This window comes from Vidua chalybeata, chromosome 8 (assembly GCF_026979565.1).
Source record: "Vidua chalybeata isolate OUT-0048 chromosome 8, bVidCha1 merged haplotype, whole genome shotgun sequence".
Taxonomy (NCBI): domain Eukaryota; kingdom Metazoa; phylum Chordata; class Aves; order Passeriformes; family Viduidae; genus Vidua; species Vidua chalybeata.
Window position 1 is genome coordinate 27,237,448 of NC_071537.1, and position 14,429 is coordinate 27,251,876.

Below are 14,429 nucleotides of genomic sequence, written 5' to 3' on the forward strand. Positions count from 1 at the left end.
TTTCCCTGAGGCAGCTCTATTTCTTAAATTTATTTTGAGCTGTTGCTGTAAATGCATTGAATATTGTAGTACCTCACAGATGGAAACTGGTTTCCTCCCAGCTGCACCATCTAGAAGTAGAGACTGTATAGTATTTAGAGAATATTTGCAAGCCAAATGAGATGATTAGGTTCTCTTCCAGTTTAAAATAGTAGCAATGGTAAGTTGAGACAATAATGAACTTCATATGTTGAAGATCAAGCTTCTTTCATGTAGATCCCTGTCATGAGATACAATAAGTAATCTCTGTTTTGTACTAAATGACAGGCAGAAAATGCAAAAAAAAAAAAATGCAAATCTTCTGGGGGTAAAGAAAAGCTCTGTGCTTTTTCAGACTCAGACATAGCCAGTGAGAAACAAGAGGATTGCAGCAGATGTTTTTATACCTCCAGTTTGTGCCTAACCAGTCACACCTTTGCTTTTTTGACTCTTCAGGGGAAGGTGATCAATTTGCCTCCCTCTTTCCACAGACAACCTTGTGTGTCTGTCTAGAAGTGAGGCTGAACTAATTTTTGAATATTCAAAGGTTCTGTTTTCTTGATGGCTATTTACATTAAAAACATAAACCCAGAAACCAAGAAGGAGGTGTGTGCAGGTTCAATTTGTTCCAAGCTTGCTGTGCTGCATTAGAAGAAGATAAACCTGAAGAACGTGGCCTTCACCTCAGCAATTGGCCCTCACCTGTCAGTGAGCACAGCCTTCTGGAGCTCCTGCTTTTGCAGCTGCTGCCTCCTCACTGTTGCATCATAACAAAAGCCTTCAGGAGTGACTTATGTTTTCAAATGGTGAAAGAGCTTATTCTGCTTTCACTGTCAGCATAAGGCTGAAATGTTAAGGCAGCCATGTTTTGGGCCTTTGGTGTTAAAATTTCATAGTAATTGACAAAAATTTTGAATGCAATGGATTGTTTTACTCAAAAGCAAAAGAGTTACCGGGTTTCATTGCTTTTATTAAAAAGGAGAATATTGACATCCTTATCACGTGTGTACAAATATCAGATTATATTTTTTTAGGGTTATTTGAAATCTTATTGCCCTCTGGCAGAAAACTAATCACTGTGTTTTAAATATTGTGAGGCCTTTGAGCTTTTGTGGTGTAGGTATTTAGGAAATTAACTAACCTACTGTAGATTTGCTGCTTCTTGTGTTCTCTTGATCCACAGAACCCTTTGCTGACCCAAGGATTCTTCCATTTGCCCTGGAGAAATGCTGTTACTGTTATGCTCATAGTGACAGTGTGCTGCAGGGCTTGCTCCTACAACCCAGAAACAACCTGGGGTGTTAACTCTTCTTTAGTTGATTTTCAACTTTCTTTTCCTCCTTGGAAATCAAGTATTTTGAAAGCAAGAAAAGCAGCTGGAGATGCTGGGGGGTGGGGGGAGGGCTCATACTGAGACAATGGCGTGTTTGCTCAAGCCTGTTGAGTACTGTTCTACTTCCATTTGCAGGGAGTGAACTTACATTTACTGTTGTTGAATTTATATATATGTTCCTCCTTTTTTCCAAAAATACATCTGTAAATAGAATAAGGTTTCCTGCAGTTGTTCAGTTTAATTGCTTTATTATGTAGGTTTAAAATGAAAAACACAAGATATATCCATTGTAAGCAAATGTGATCTTTGAGCAGCAAAGCAAATGTATCTGAGAGATTGAGAAGCTGTGTTCACTGGGGATTTTCTTGATTTTTTTACAGCCTGGCTGATTGGTCCATTTACTTCCTCCACTTGTTTATTTTGATAACAAGAGAGACAGATGACAGGAGTCTTACTGGGTTTTCTAAGCTATTAATAAGATAAAGAAAATTTGAAAATGCAAAGTATCTTTTTTATCAGTACTGTCATTTTTTTAGATATGCGTATTTTCCAGTCTGTTCTTGCTCCCTCTGGTGGTGGTTCTCAGAATCTCTTCTTTCGTTTTTGTGGTTTTCCTCTGACGGATATTTGTCTGACTTGCTATATTGGCTACAGCTGCATATGTTGATTTCACTAATTCAGAACCTCACTCTTTCAGACTGGGCATTTGGCAATGGAGACGTTACTGTCTCTCACCTCAAAACGAGCTGGGGACTGGTTTAAAGAAGAACTGCGACTTCTGGGTGGTCTGGATCATATTGTAGATAAAGGTATAGTGGGGATACTGCTTTGACAGCATGAGAAAATAGTGAATTGGAATAAAATTATTGTTTTTTATAATGTTCATTTCCTGTGGTTAAAAATAGAAATATTATGTATTTTTCTTAGCAGTGTTAAAAATAAAATATGCAATTCAGTATCAAGTAACTGAGAATTATTAGTGATTTTAATCTGTTTCAGGTGGGATTGAAAGTAGTTTTTTCATGTTAAACAGAATGTGTAGGAGTGTTGCATTACAAAGTATGAGAATAAAAATGGCTTAAGCTTGGACAGAATGCTGTTAAGTATCTCTGTACAGCACACTTATTCTAGAGTAGAATCTCTGTTATAGTCTTCTAGAATTATTTTCAGACCAGATATTTTTAAACTAAATATACCAAAGGAAGTAAACCCTTCAAGAGGAAATGGGGTGGGGGAGGGTTCAAGGATATGCCTCAGTTACTGTGTTTTTGATGAGAATCTCCTAGCTAGGAAAAGGGACATTTCTAAATGAATTCTTGACCTGAATAAAGCTTGGTCTTAAGTAAGCAGTGGGAGAACAAAGAAAGGACTGGAGAGATGAAAGTATTCAATTTGAACACAGTTTCAAGTTATGGTTTCAGACTTGTAAAGTCTGGGAAGTGTGTGCTTGTCCTATCTCTTTCCTCTTCTAACAGACTCCCTTAGAGTCTCCCTTGGATTTTTCATTTACTTAGAGAAATGAAAAATTTTGGAGTGCTGATCACATCTTCATGATTATTTCCTGCCATTAGAGGTGTGCGAAGTGTAAACTCAACTCAGTTGGTAACAACTCTTGAGTAGCTGGTTAGTTTGTACACCTGGTTTTTGGAGACCTTTTACTCACGGAGGAAAACAACTTCTTTTTGTGTTTAGTTAAAGAATGTGTGGATCACCTAAGCAGTGATGAAAACGAAGAGAAGTTGGTTGCTTCGTTATGGGGTGCAGAGAGATGTTTACGGGTCTTGGAAAGTGTGAGTATGAGCAGATCCTTTGCATTTCTGAAAGCTGCTTCTTAAGCAGTTCTGGTTTACATTCTTCCAGTGTATAGTCACATTATAGCTCTGTAAGGGTGATTTTTATTTTTTATAGACTGTACTAACTTTCTGATGCTTATCAGTGTTTCTGTAATGTTTGAAAATTTAATTTACTATTCTGTATGTGTGTACCACATTCCAAGATTATTTTTGTAAAAATAACTTAAGTATAACGTGATGTTTTTTCTTAAATTCCTACAAAAAGCTGCTGGTTTTGGATGTTGTTTTCAAGGCATGAGTTTTGACTCTCCAATGTGTGCCTAGTAATAACTGATCATCATAGAAGTGGGATTTTCTTAGAAGCAGTAAATCAATGTTAAGAGTTGCTACTTTGAGCCATCAGCTGGGGAAGTGCTGAAAGAGAAAATTGTCCTGAAAGGCAAACGAGTCCTGTCATCAGTTGAGTGTGTAAATGCAGATGGTAAATATTTCTTTGAGAACTTGTAAGAAAATCAAAATACGTGGTACTTCTGAAGAGTTTATTTGACAGGAGTGGTGTGTGTGTGTGTGTTTCTCTGCAATGCCTTCAATGAGTTTAGTGTTTGTTACTGGTATTACTCTGTTTCTGTTGTGACACCCTAAGAAAGCAGAAGAGCCTTGTTATGTTCTAGCAATGCATCTTCACACATGAGCAAACATTTGGGATCAGAGTATAGGTCAATGAATCTCGCTCAACACCTTAAACTCAAAGTAGAGGGCAAATAGTTACAGTGCTCACTTGTTTTCTTCACTAAAATAGGACAGACTTAAAGATAGTGTAAATGCAAGCTAAAAACTGAGAAACATGAACAACTGTTGAAGGGCGTCTTAAAAATTCTCTTTACCTTTCTTCTCAGCAGTAAGAAAAAAAAATTCAGAGTCATTTTCTGCCTTTATATTCAACAGCTGGAATTGCCAAGCAAGAGTAGAAGAGCCTTATCTAGTGTTAGAAAATTCAAATTTGGACTTAGGGGTATTTGTGATGTAGTAAGATCCTTAGAAACTTGGGAGAGATGATAAAATTCAAAACATGCCAAATCATGCAAGTCCAAGAAAAGAACTTCTGTTGCTTCTCAAAATGGATTCCAAATTTCAGTCAAGGGAATCAAGGAAAATCTTGTGTGTTATGGTTGAATGCATAATAAGCTCTCAGAAGTGGATTTGGTGTCAAGTCCTTAAAATACCACGTATATAATTGTGTTCTCTATACACACTTGGGATACTGTAGTCCCAGAGTGTGGATTCAGGGTTCTGCTGTGGCAAAACATTCTGCTGCATGGTTTCTGTACTTTATCAGGGAAGATGGTCTTGTCTTCAGTGCCACAATTACTTAAAGATGAAAACTCCAAGGAAATACTGAAAAATGAGAAGTAAAAGTTTACACTGGATAATAGCCAAGAAATGTGGAACTGAATAAAGTATAATAGTAGTAAAAGGGAATGCTTGTCTTTCAGGGAAAAAAAAACTCTCTTATTTTTAATACTACTTTCTCCTTCTCTCTTTAGGTAACTGTGCATAATCCAGAAAATCAGAGCTATCTGATAGCATACAAAGACTCTCAGCTCATAGTCTCCTCAGCTAAGTAAGTTGTAGAAAAAAATTCCCCAAAATCCCAGTTTTGCAAAATACCTCACATGGTAGGGTAAAAAAAAATGCTCTATATTGGAAGATTCTAGGGGTGAATAACCGCAAAATTTCCACTCTTACTTTTTCATTGAGTGAAGTTCATGTAAATGGGGGTTTGGGCAACTACCACTGTGTAGGGCTGCTTCTGTTGGGTCTGTAGAAGCTGTAGACTGTGGATTCAGCTCCTGCTCTACTAAGAAGGAACACAGAAGAGGGTGAAGTGACATTTATTTATTGTGTTTTCGTTATGCTTAAGTGTTTACTGGAATGGAGCATAGCAGAAGTGACAGTGTAACTAAGAATTAAAATAGTGAAATTTTGTTCTTGGCATTTCTCCCTGGCAGAGATTCTTGTACGAACACCTCTAACCCATTTATTAATCTGGGTGAGGTCTCAGTTGGCTGGCAGAGTCTGTCTGCCTCTTGTATTGCTCTTCATAACAGAACAAATGAAGCTGAAAGTTTGACTCTGCAGACCTCATTGGAAACATGATTTCATGGTTATAGATTAAATATTTGGAGGATTTCTTTAAATTAAATTAAGCAAACCACAGTTTAATATGTTAGTTAAAACAGCATATATTTTTGACATTTCTGGTTTTGTTTGTAACTGAAATCAGTGTGGTGGTTTAACATGAAACTAATGTTACGCAGTAAAGTCATGCCTGTGGTCCATTAGTGTTACAAGATTAGAAATTTACTGCTGGGAAGTCATGTGTTTCTGAATGGAAGGAGTTCTGAGAAGAGAACAAGAGAACATTCTGGTAACACCGTCAGATCGTGTTGTGCTTGATAGTCAGAGGATATGAGAGGCTGGGTTTGTAGCAACAGGTGATATCTTTTGTAAGACCATGTGATGAAGCTGGAAAGGAAAATTAACTTGCTCTTGAAATATCAAGCTGATAAAGCTCTAAGATTTCCAGGTTTTTGTTTTCACAATTTCCGGTTGAGCTTATAAAAAGATTTTATAGGTGATAAGTTTGTTATCTGTCCCTACAGACTGAGTGTCAGAAAAAATCTGCATAAAGCTCTGTGTCAGGGTTTTTCCCTGTGAAACAAGTCTAAAGGTGGAATGTTCTGTATGTTGTAAAGATAATTTTGTTCTGCACCATCTCCCTGCAGAGCATTGCAGCATTGTGAGGAGTTAATCCAGCGATATAATCGTGCTGAAGACAGTATCTGTTTACCAGACAATAAGTCTGTGCCTCACCAGAATGTAACTAACCACGTGGGTAAAGCCGTGGAAGACTGTATGAGGGCCATCATTGGGGTCTTGCTCAACCTGACAAATGATAATGGTAAGACAACAAGTTTTTTGCATATTCTGTGCTGAGGTGTCAAATAAACCATTAGTGTAAATATTTTTTTGTATCGATGATGTTTTTTTAAGTCCAGTGCTATAAAGCAGTGTTCATGCTTACAGCCCTCAGTAATTTGTGTTTGCAAGCTGGGTGAGGAATTCCAAGTGTGAAATGTTCAGATGAGGGCTTGGACTGAGAGGGCCTGGTTTGGCATTAGAGCCAAAAGGTTTTTATTAGGCTGCTTACCATTATAAATGTGAGTGTTTTCATTATTGAGCCTCTGAACTCTTTGTTTGCAGAATGGGGTAGTACAAAAACAGGTGAACAAGATGGTCTGATAGGCACAGCGATGAATTGTGTGCTTCAGGTTCCAAAGTTCCTACCTCAAGAACAGAGATTTGATATCCGTGTATTGGTAAGTTCCTGTGCTTCTCATATCAACAGAAAATTATTTACCTCCTTCTTGTGCATTGAGCTGTTCTGGTTCCTTATTAAGGAATTGTTTCCCCTACAGTTTTCAGTGACCACATATATACCTAAAGTGAGGTACTTCATTTCTGTAAGGATTTGGTGGGTTTGAGTGTTTTTTTCCCTGTGTTTGGTGGGAAAAGCTTGATGAACAAAGAGATTTAGCTAAATAAGTATGTGAATTAATAAACATCTTTTCAGTTTTGGAAATATGGTTGATACTATTGTTTGAGTTAAAAGCTTTGTCAGATTTACCTCAGCTTATATAAAATGGGTCAGAGTGGCCTAATAACAGCAGTGCAATTGCATATGTGAAGGATCGCTTATGAACATAAGCTCAGGGTTGGACACCTGAATCCCTAACCTCTGTAAAGGAATTCTCAGCCTCAAAAATGTTTTCATGTTCAGAATTGGAAAAACAGAGATTCCTGCATAAAATTTCTCCTGTACAGGGGTCTCTGTTCTATCTTGTATTTCTTTAAATTCTGATCCCCCTATCTGTCAGACTGTTTCATAAGTTGTGTATTCTCAGAAAGATAAGGCCAAAGATGTTTATCTAAATAGATGTTTTTTGCTAAATCATCTTTTTTGCAATGTGTGTAATCTTTTTTAACTCTCCAATTTTGCAGGGATTGGGTCTGTTGATCAATCTCGTGGAATACAGTGCCCGGAACAGGCACTGCCTTGTCAATATGGAAACATCGTGTTCTTTTGACTCCTTGTGTACGGGCGAAGGAGACGAAAGCCTGAAGATAACTGGACAGATTGATGCTGTTCAGGCTTTAGTGCAGGTGAGAAGTGCTTGTCCTCCAGTAGTTCCCATTTCTCATTATCAGACTGTTGGGAGGAAGGGAGAACTCAGCAATGAAAGTGTGTCAGTTTTTCTGTTCAGCATTTTGAGGAGTGGAGCAAGGTAGGGGGAAGATTGCTGCTCACAACTCTGACTTCTGCAGTGCTGTTCATTACAGAAACAGCTTCTCTGTAAAAGACAGTGGTTTACAGACATCCAGTAAAACTCTTTTGTTCCCATACAATTTATTTCTAGTTTTATTGCTCCTAGATTATTTACTTTGACTTTTGTTTTAAACCATCTGTAAGCTACTTTTCTCTTACATACTTTGCTTCCATTATTTTTTTAAAGTACTGCGTTTTTGGGACTTGCAACTTTAAATTAATAAACAAGATCATCCTTTCATCCTTTATACAAAGCAATAAAATACAGATGTAATGATTATGGATGTGGAATAGCATTCTTAAATTGACTGTAAAAAAAAAAAGTCAATAAAATGAAGAAATTAAAATACAAAATTGTTAAGAAAAAGAAATCCACCAATAACTTTGGTAAATGAGTTTCACCATGCAAACTAAAATGAAAAAGTAGAAAGAAAATTACAGATATCTTGTTTCAGAAGAGTTCATCTTACGGATGCTTTTAGCAGTTGTATTTAACTTTGTGAAATAACTGTCCAGTAGCAGACAAAAAAAATCAGTAAAAATAATAATATTAAATATCTTAATGTATGTAGCTTGGCAAAGCAATATTTAAAACTAGTGGTTGTATGGTTTAGGAAATAATTCACAAGAAATAAGTGTCTAATATGGGATTCCTGGTTCATTCACATTCTTTGCTAAGTCATTTTAAATGACTCCTTCATATTTGTGCTCTAAGAAAGCCAAGAAGGAATAATTAGCATGAAAAGAAAAGGAAAATTGGTAGAGAACAAAAATGGACAGGAAATTATGGCAGCTTTTAGTCTTCCAGCCGTGTCTCAAGGAAAGTGATTAAACTTTTATGATGCCCAAGAGGATCCTGTCAAGTGGTTCAGCACCAGGCAGGGAAGTCTTTCTGTGGAGCACAGCACTGGTGTTGGGCCAGGTTATATTTTCCTTTGAGGAAGAAAAGCCTATTGTTAAGAAAAGTATTGAAGGCTAATTGTATTAAGTGGTGAATTGTGAACAGGAAATAAAAGTATTAAGTCAATGTGTTTAGGGTTTAGTTTCTAACAGAAATTCTCCTGGAATTCCCCACATCAGCTGTTCCTGGAGTGTGAGCGAGCGGCACAGCTGGCCGAGAGCCAGACGGATGAGCTGATTAAAGAAGCTCCCACAGCTCAGCATGATAAGAGTGGGGAATGGCAGGAGACAAGTGGGGAGATCCAGTGGGTCTCCACAGAGAAGTCAGATAGTACTGAGGAGAAGGATAAGAAGGAGGAAGATGATGAAGAACTTGATCTTAATAAAGGTATGTTGTCTGGCTGTGATGAGCTCAGAAAAGGCAAAGAACAGTGTGATTGTATAAAATCCCTCCTTGTCCTCTGCTTCCTATCTACATCTAGTCTCTAGGGCTGGGATTTCCTCAGTGTATCCCAGGTGAAACTGCTGCATAAATAGGAGCCATTCAGATCTGAAGCATGAGAAGTAGAAGCTGTTATGCTACTTTTACCTTTTATCTGTTTCTTAACAAAACAAAATAAACCCCAAAAGAAACAGAAAAAAACCCAGAAATTTTTGGGACACTCCATGTACAAAATATTCTGGAAAGGATGGCTTTTAGGCTGTTACCTTGTTCTTCTGGAACAGTCCTTGAAAGTTACCTGCCTTAATTTTGTTTTCCAGGGTTCTTGTTTCAATCTACTTTAAGGGTTGGGGTTTTTTCCCCTCCTCTCTCTATTTGCCTCTTCTGTCCCCATCTGCTTTGTGTCTGTCTTCTCCCTTTATCAGTGGTGTCCAAGGTACCTGTGTAGTGCATTGATGTACTGCATCTTTGGTAGCTTGTTCCAGGAATTTGAGTATCTCTGACCTGTTACATAGTTTGTCTCTCGAAAATGGATCTGAAACATCATTCCTTCTTGTTTAATCTTCTAGTAGTAGATGCAGTGTATGACTTTTAATAGTGTTTTCATCTTATGTTAATAGGTGTGGTATATTACTTTCTCCAAGTTTGCTTTATATCCTTCCTCCTTTTTTTAGCTCCATCAACTGGTGGCTGTAGTTATTTGTAGTTTTTCCCAAAATGCTGTCGTCAGCAGAAAATGCTGTGCCTGTTATCCTTAATACAATAAACTACTTTGGGGGAAGTTTTAGAGGCATATAGTATCACATGAAACATTTGCATTGGTAGTTCGGGGTGTTCAGCATACCGTTTGCACATTGAAATGGCAAATGACAAAATACTGTGCAGCAGAATGAGTTGAAACTGAATGAAGACCATTTTTCTTGTCAAGAATGTGCTGCTGAGTCAGTAAGTGTGGTGTTTCCTGATCTCTGAAATCTCAGTCAAAAAGCTCGTTTTGTTTGAGGAAAAGCATTCTGCAAAGTGATAATGAAGGATTGTATTTGCAGCAGTAAAAGATACCAGCTGCTTAGAGAATACAATAGACTGTTGTCTCTTTTACAGCTCTTCAGCATGCTGGGAAGCACATGGAAGACTGCATTGTGGCCTCATACACAGCATTGCTTCTAGGCTGTCTCTGCCAGGAGAGTCCAGTAAGGGAATAAGTTGATCTTAAGTCCAGTAGAATGTTTAATGAAGTGATAATTTGCTGTATTGAAAGGGGGTTATTAAATTTGGCTTCAGTGTGAGCAATATGTTGGTGAACCTACACTGATGTATACAGTTTTGGGAAGAGTTGCCAGAGTTATTCCAGCCAAAACAGATTTTTTTAACATCACTGTGTTTATCAAAAACAGTTGGAATTGAATATTTGACCTCTTTTACCTCTCTCCCCTTCCTTGTAGCCAGCAAAAGAATTAACTTTGGAAAGGCAGAGGAAAATTGGCTAAGCCCTTCTCAGTAGTTTTAGTAAGCAAGTTACCGTCAGACTTACTTATTCTTCATCAGTCTGCTTTAGTTTTTTCTTCCATTGAAATTAGATGAACTTGTGTGTTTCCCTATTAGTTCAAAATAATTATCTTGGATTGCAAATATGTAATAGAAAGCTGAAGTTAAAAATATGGAACTCCAATGGCTGAGAACTCAGTAAAGTCTCGTATCAAAAACATGTTCACGTGAAAATGAGTTCAGACCTGCCTTCAGGCTTGTCTGAATTCACCATGGTGCAGAAATGGCCTTTAAGGTACTGTTCTGTGTCTTAGGACTGATCAGTGTCCATAACACTTTTAGTGTTCTGAGTGAGACTGACAATGCGATCAGTAACTCTCAGCCCTTCACAGCTGTAAAGGGAGAGCCTCTCCCTATCAGGGGAGTGATCTGGTGGCTTCGTAATCTTTTTTTAGTCTTTTTTTTTTTCTTTTTTTTTAAATTTCAAAAAACCAACCATAAAAATTATTTTAGCAATTTGTTTTCTAGAAACATAAACATAGTGAAGATATGAGTATTGCTTAAAAGAGGCTTAAATATATAAATAAATATACTTGTCGTAGTGCATCTCACATGCAGAGCATTATAGTTCTGTGGCAGAAGAATGTTTCCCAAATAAGATTGTTTTATTTCTTAGATCAATGTGACTACTGTGAGAGAGTACTTACCTGAAGGGGACTTCTCGATAATGACTGAAATGCTCAAAAAATTTCTCAGTTTTATGAACCTTACTGTAAGTAATACATATTTCAAATTGATGTTTGAAGATATTTTTGTAATTTTGTTTTCTGTTAATATTTTATGCATTTTTAGAAGCATTAATATTTTTCAGTTTGTGTCTTCATAGAGCACAGGAGGATATTTTGTTTTTTAATACTGAAAGGCCATTTGTCTGTCATAATTTTGTCTGTCATTATATTGTGATTGGCCAGGAAGATATTTCTGAATTGGCTGCCTGAACCTAGTTGCTTTTACTGATGCATAATTGTAAATAGTAAAATTCTGAAAATACAATAGCTCTCTGATATTTGAAGGAGGTGCTACAAATGCTTGTTTGTTACTTGTGTTTTCTGTTGCATTTCCAGTGTGCTGTTGGAACAACAGGCCAGAAATCTATCTCTAGGGTGATTGAATACTTGGAACACTGCTAGATACTTAACTTCCGCTGCAGGCACTCTAATGCTGGAGCTACCCTTAGACAAAAGAAGTCGCCATGAAAGAAGTCCTTGAAGGATATACCAAGAGCATTCATCTGTGTCATTCGTGTTCGGATTTTTAAGGCTACCTGGTCTCTTAACCATGCATTCAGCATTTTCTAAAAGACAGTTACTACATCAATCTGCAACTATCAAAAATGAGGGGAAAAAGGTTCTGAGGAAAGTAAATAAAGAAACCTTGCTGTTTATGATGCAGTGCAGTATTTAAATATTTTTGGCAGGGTTTACCCTCCCTATCTTTTTTCTTGCTTTGTTCGTGACAAGTTTCAAGGGGAAAAACTTGCTGCTGATAGTGCAACTGCTGTTTACTGTTGAGCCACTGTTTCATGCCAGCCAGGTGCAAAGGCAGCTTAGCTACTGAGGTATCAAACAAATGTTCTAATAAAGAAGTTCTGGACAGCAGCACCGCTCCTATTTGAGTTTAATTTGCTCCTGCTTTTTTTATTACTAGATTATTCCAAAATCATAAAATATAAATTTTTAAATACTTTTGTGATTTTAACTACTGTCTATATTTAAAATTTGTTGGAATCCAAAGAGGTGAGGATTGGATAGCTTATTTTTTATACTGTTTTGATTGAAATTAGGTCATTGAACTATTTCTCAGTTCTAAAACTCCCGTGGCCCATGTACTGTAACCTGCTAGACCATAACGCTTTGTAGTTCCAAGAGCATGCAGACCCATAAACACACAAAGCCATTGAGGGTATGTTATACACTAAAGGAATAGTGACTGTAAAAAGTTATGACCTGTTCAAAATGCAAGTGAAATAAAGAAAGAAAAGAACCCCAAACCATTTAAAAAACACTCACTCGCAGGGTAGTTTACACTTCTGATAAGCAAAAACTTTGAAATGCTGTTTTAATTTGTTTCAAGGAAGAACTCAAGGTGTGTTTTATAATGTTGAATACAATTAATTTGGATGCTTTAGGGGGAATCATTTTAAAGAAGCTAAAACACCAATGGGGATTAATGTTTCCAGCTGACATAATCTTTCTATTTCATCCTTCTGTAGTATGACAGAGTTGAAATGCATACAACACAAAGCCTTAAATTGCTGATATAGCTAAGATTTTGTTCAGTCTGAGGTCTAGTTCACAGCAAAGCATTGTGTTTGAGGACTTAAGTGGAACAAAGAATCCCAGAAAATACATGACTTTTTAAACTATTTTTTTCTTGCACTCACTATTCAGACCAACAGAATTGATTATTAAGTATTTTTATTAAGGTGGTCTTGAATATTTGCAGACTGTTCTGCGATCTGCTTCGTTGACATTTTTAAATATACCTGTATAGGTAGTTACATCATGTTACTCCATTGAATTTGTAAAACTTGAAGCCATAAAAATATTAGTTCTATGTATAATGAGGGGGAAATAACAGGAAATCTAACCTGCTTTTAGATCTTGTGTTATCTCCGTGTATAAAGTTAAGAACTTGTGCTTTTGTATCAGTGCCAGCTGTAAATTTTTTACATACAGTGGCTGCCTTCTATGTCTTCCTATTTTTGATAATGCAGATTGTTGGGAATTCTGTAAGGAAGTAACTGATTAACGGCAAAAATCTTACGTTGGTCATATTTTTTGCATTTTCTCTCATCACCTTCTAAAACTTAGTGTATCAGTGTAACTTAGAAAAGTTTTTGAGGTTGTGTTCCCCTTCTTCAAAAAAAAAAACCAAAACAGTATTGAGAGAGGGAAAAGGTATATGTAAATGATCTGCATGAGGAGAAAATTATTAAATATTTGGCCCATCTAGTTTTTGGATTTTAGAGATTTTCACATCTATAATGAGATTTCAAATTGATTATGTAGTTTCATGTGGAGAGATGGCAAGAGAAAAGAAGATGCAAATGTGATGATAGGGGAAAGCAGGGACAACTACCTTTCTTTGTTACACTGGTAATTGTTTGGGAATTGATTTACCTCAGTGTTTAACAGTTTTTTTTTTTAAATGTAACTAATTGTCAAGCACTGACAAATGCAGATTTTTTTTTTTTGAGGGTGGGGGGAGAAATCACCCTGTGAACTGCAGTGCATTTTTGTGTGTTAGACCCTCAAATAACTCTGCATTAAAGGGTACTTGAGGTCAACTTGCAAATTAAAGTTTTAAAGTAACATTTTTTCCATTGTAAATATTTGTGTAAATACTCTCAATTGGAAATTAGAACAGTAGAGTACTTTTCTGAATCCAATCCTATTTTTATTTTATACAGTATTTCTCAGCTGTGATCTTTGGAGCAAAAGCCAACGGCAGGAAAAATAGTTTGTACCAGTTTCATGAAGTATGTCTTTGGGTTTTTGTAAATAATTTTAACTCAAATAAAATTGCTACTTTCAATACATATCTTGTCTTTTAACATGCAATAAAACACTCCTCTGAGTGATTGCAGAAGGAAGGCAGTGTCAGGTAAATTGCTAAAAGAAAAACTGAAAAAAAACAAAAAAGGATGACAAAAATGATCAAGGAGTGTTCTGAATGTAGTGCTTTGCTTTTCACCTGTGTGTTGGGACAACAAATTTCAATGCCTGGACCTGAGGCTGTGGTCAGTCGAACCAGCCAAGGCTGGAAATTTTCTGGAGATGATGTATTGTGATACATTTTGGAGTTCTCTGCTCAAGTTGATCTTTCAGTAACAACCCTGGAGAGCTCTAGTCAGAATACCATAAATGTGATAGAGCACAGGGAAAATGGCACAGTCCTTATGGTGAGACTTTTCACATCATGGAGGGTGTTAATGGCTTTCTTAAGTGAAAAGGGAGGAAATTACCATGAATGTTGCTCTGTTTCTTGATTAACACGAGTGATGGTTTA

At 36.8% G+C, this 14,429-nt stretch overlaps 1 protein-coding gene across 3 annotated transcripts in view; it reads left to right on the plus strand.

Annotated features, from left to right (window-relative positions):
* Positions 1 to 13,959, plus strand: part of WAPL (WAPL cohesin release factor) — a 64,811-nt gene extending 50,852 nt beyond the window's left edge. For all 3 annotated transcript variants that reach the window (XM_053948924.1, XM_053948927.1, XM_053948925.1), the window contains 10 exons: positions 2,049 to 2,160; positions 3,044 to 3,141; positions 4,689 to 4,765; positions 5,931 to 6,106; positions 6,409 to 6,524; positions 7,207 to 7,368; positions 8,612 to 8,819; positions 9,975 to 10,063; positions 11,035 to 11,130; positions 11,483 to 13,959. In XM_053948924.1, coding sequence (XP_053804899.1) covers positions 2,049 to 2,160; positions 3,044 to 3,141; positions 4,689 to 4,765; positions 5,931 to 6,106; positions 6,409 to 6,524; positions 7,207 to 7,368; positions 8,612 to 8,819; positions 9,975 to 10,063; positions 11,035 to 11,130; positions 11,483 to 11,548 — 1,200 coding nt within the window. In that variant the 3' untranslated portion in view covers positions 11,549 to 13,959. The remainder of the gene's footprint in view (positions 1 to 2,048; positions 2,161 to 3,043; positions 3,142 to 4,688; positions 4,766 to 5,930; positions 6,107 to 6,408; positions 6,525 to 7,206; positions 7,369 to 8,611; positions 8,820 to 9,974; positions 10,064 to 11,034; positions 11,131 to 11,482) is intronic.
* Positions 13,960 to 14,429: the final 470 nt, after the last annotated feature.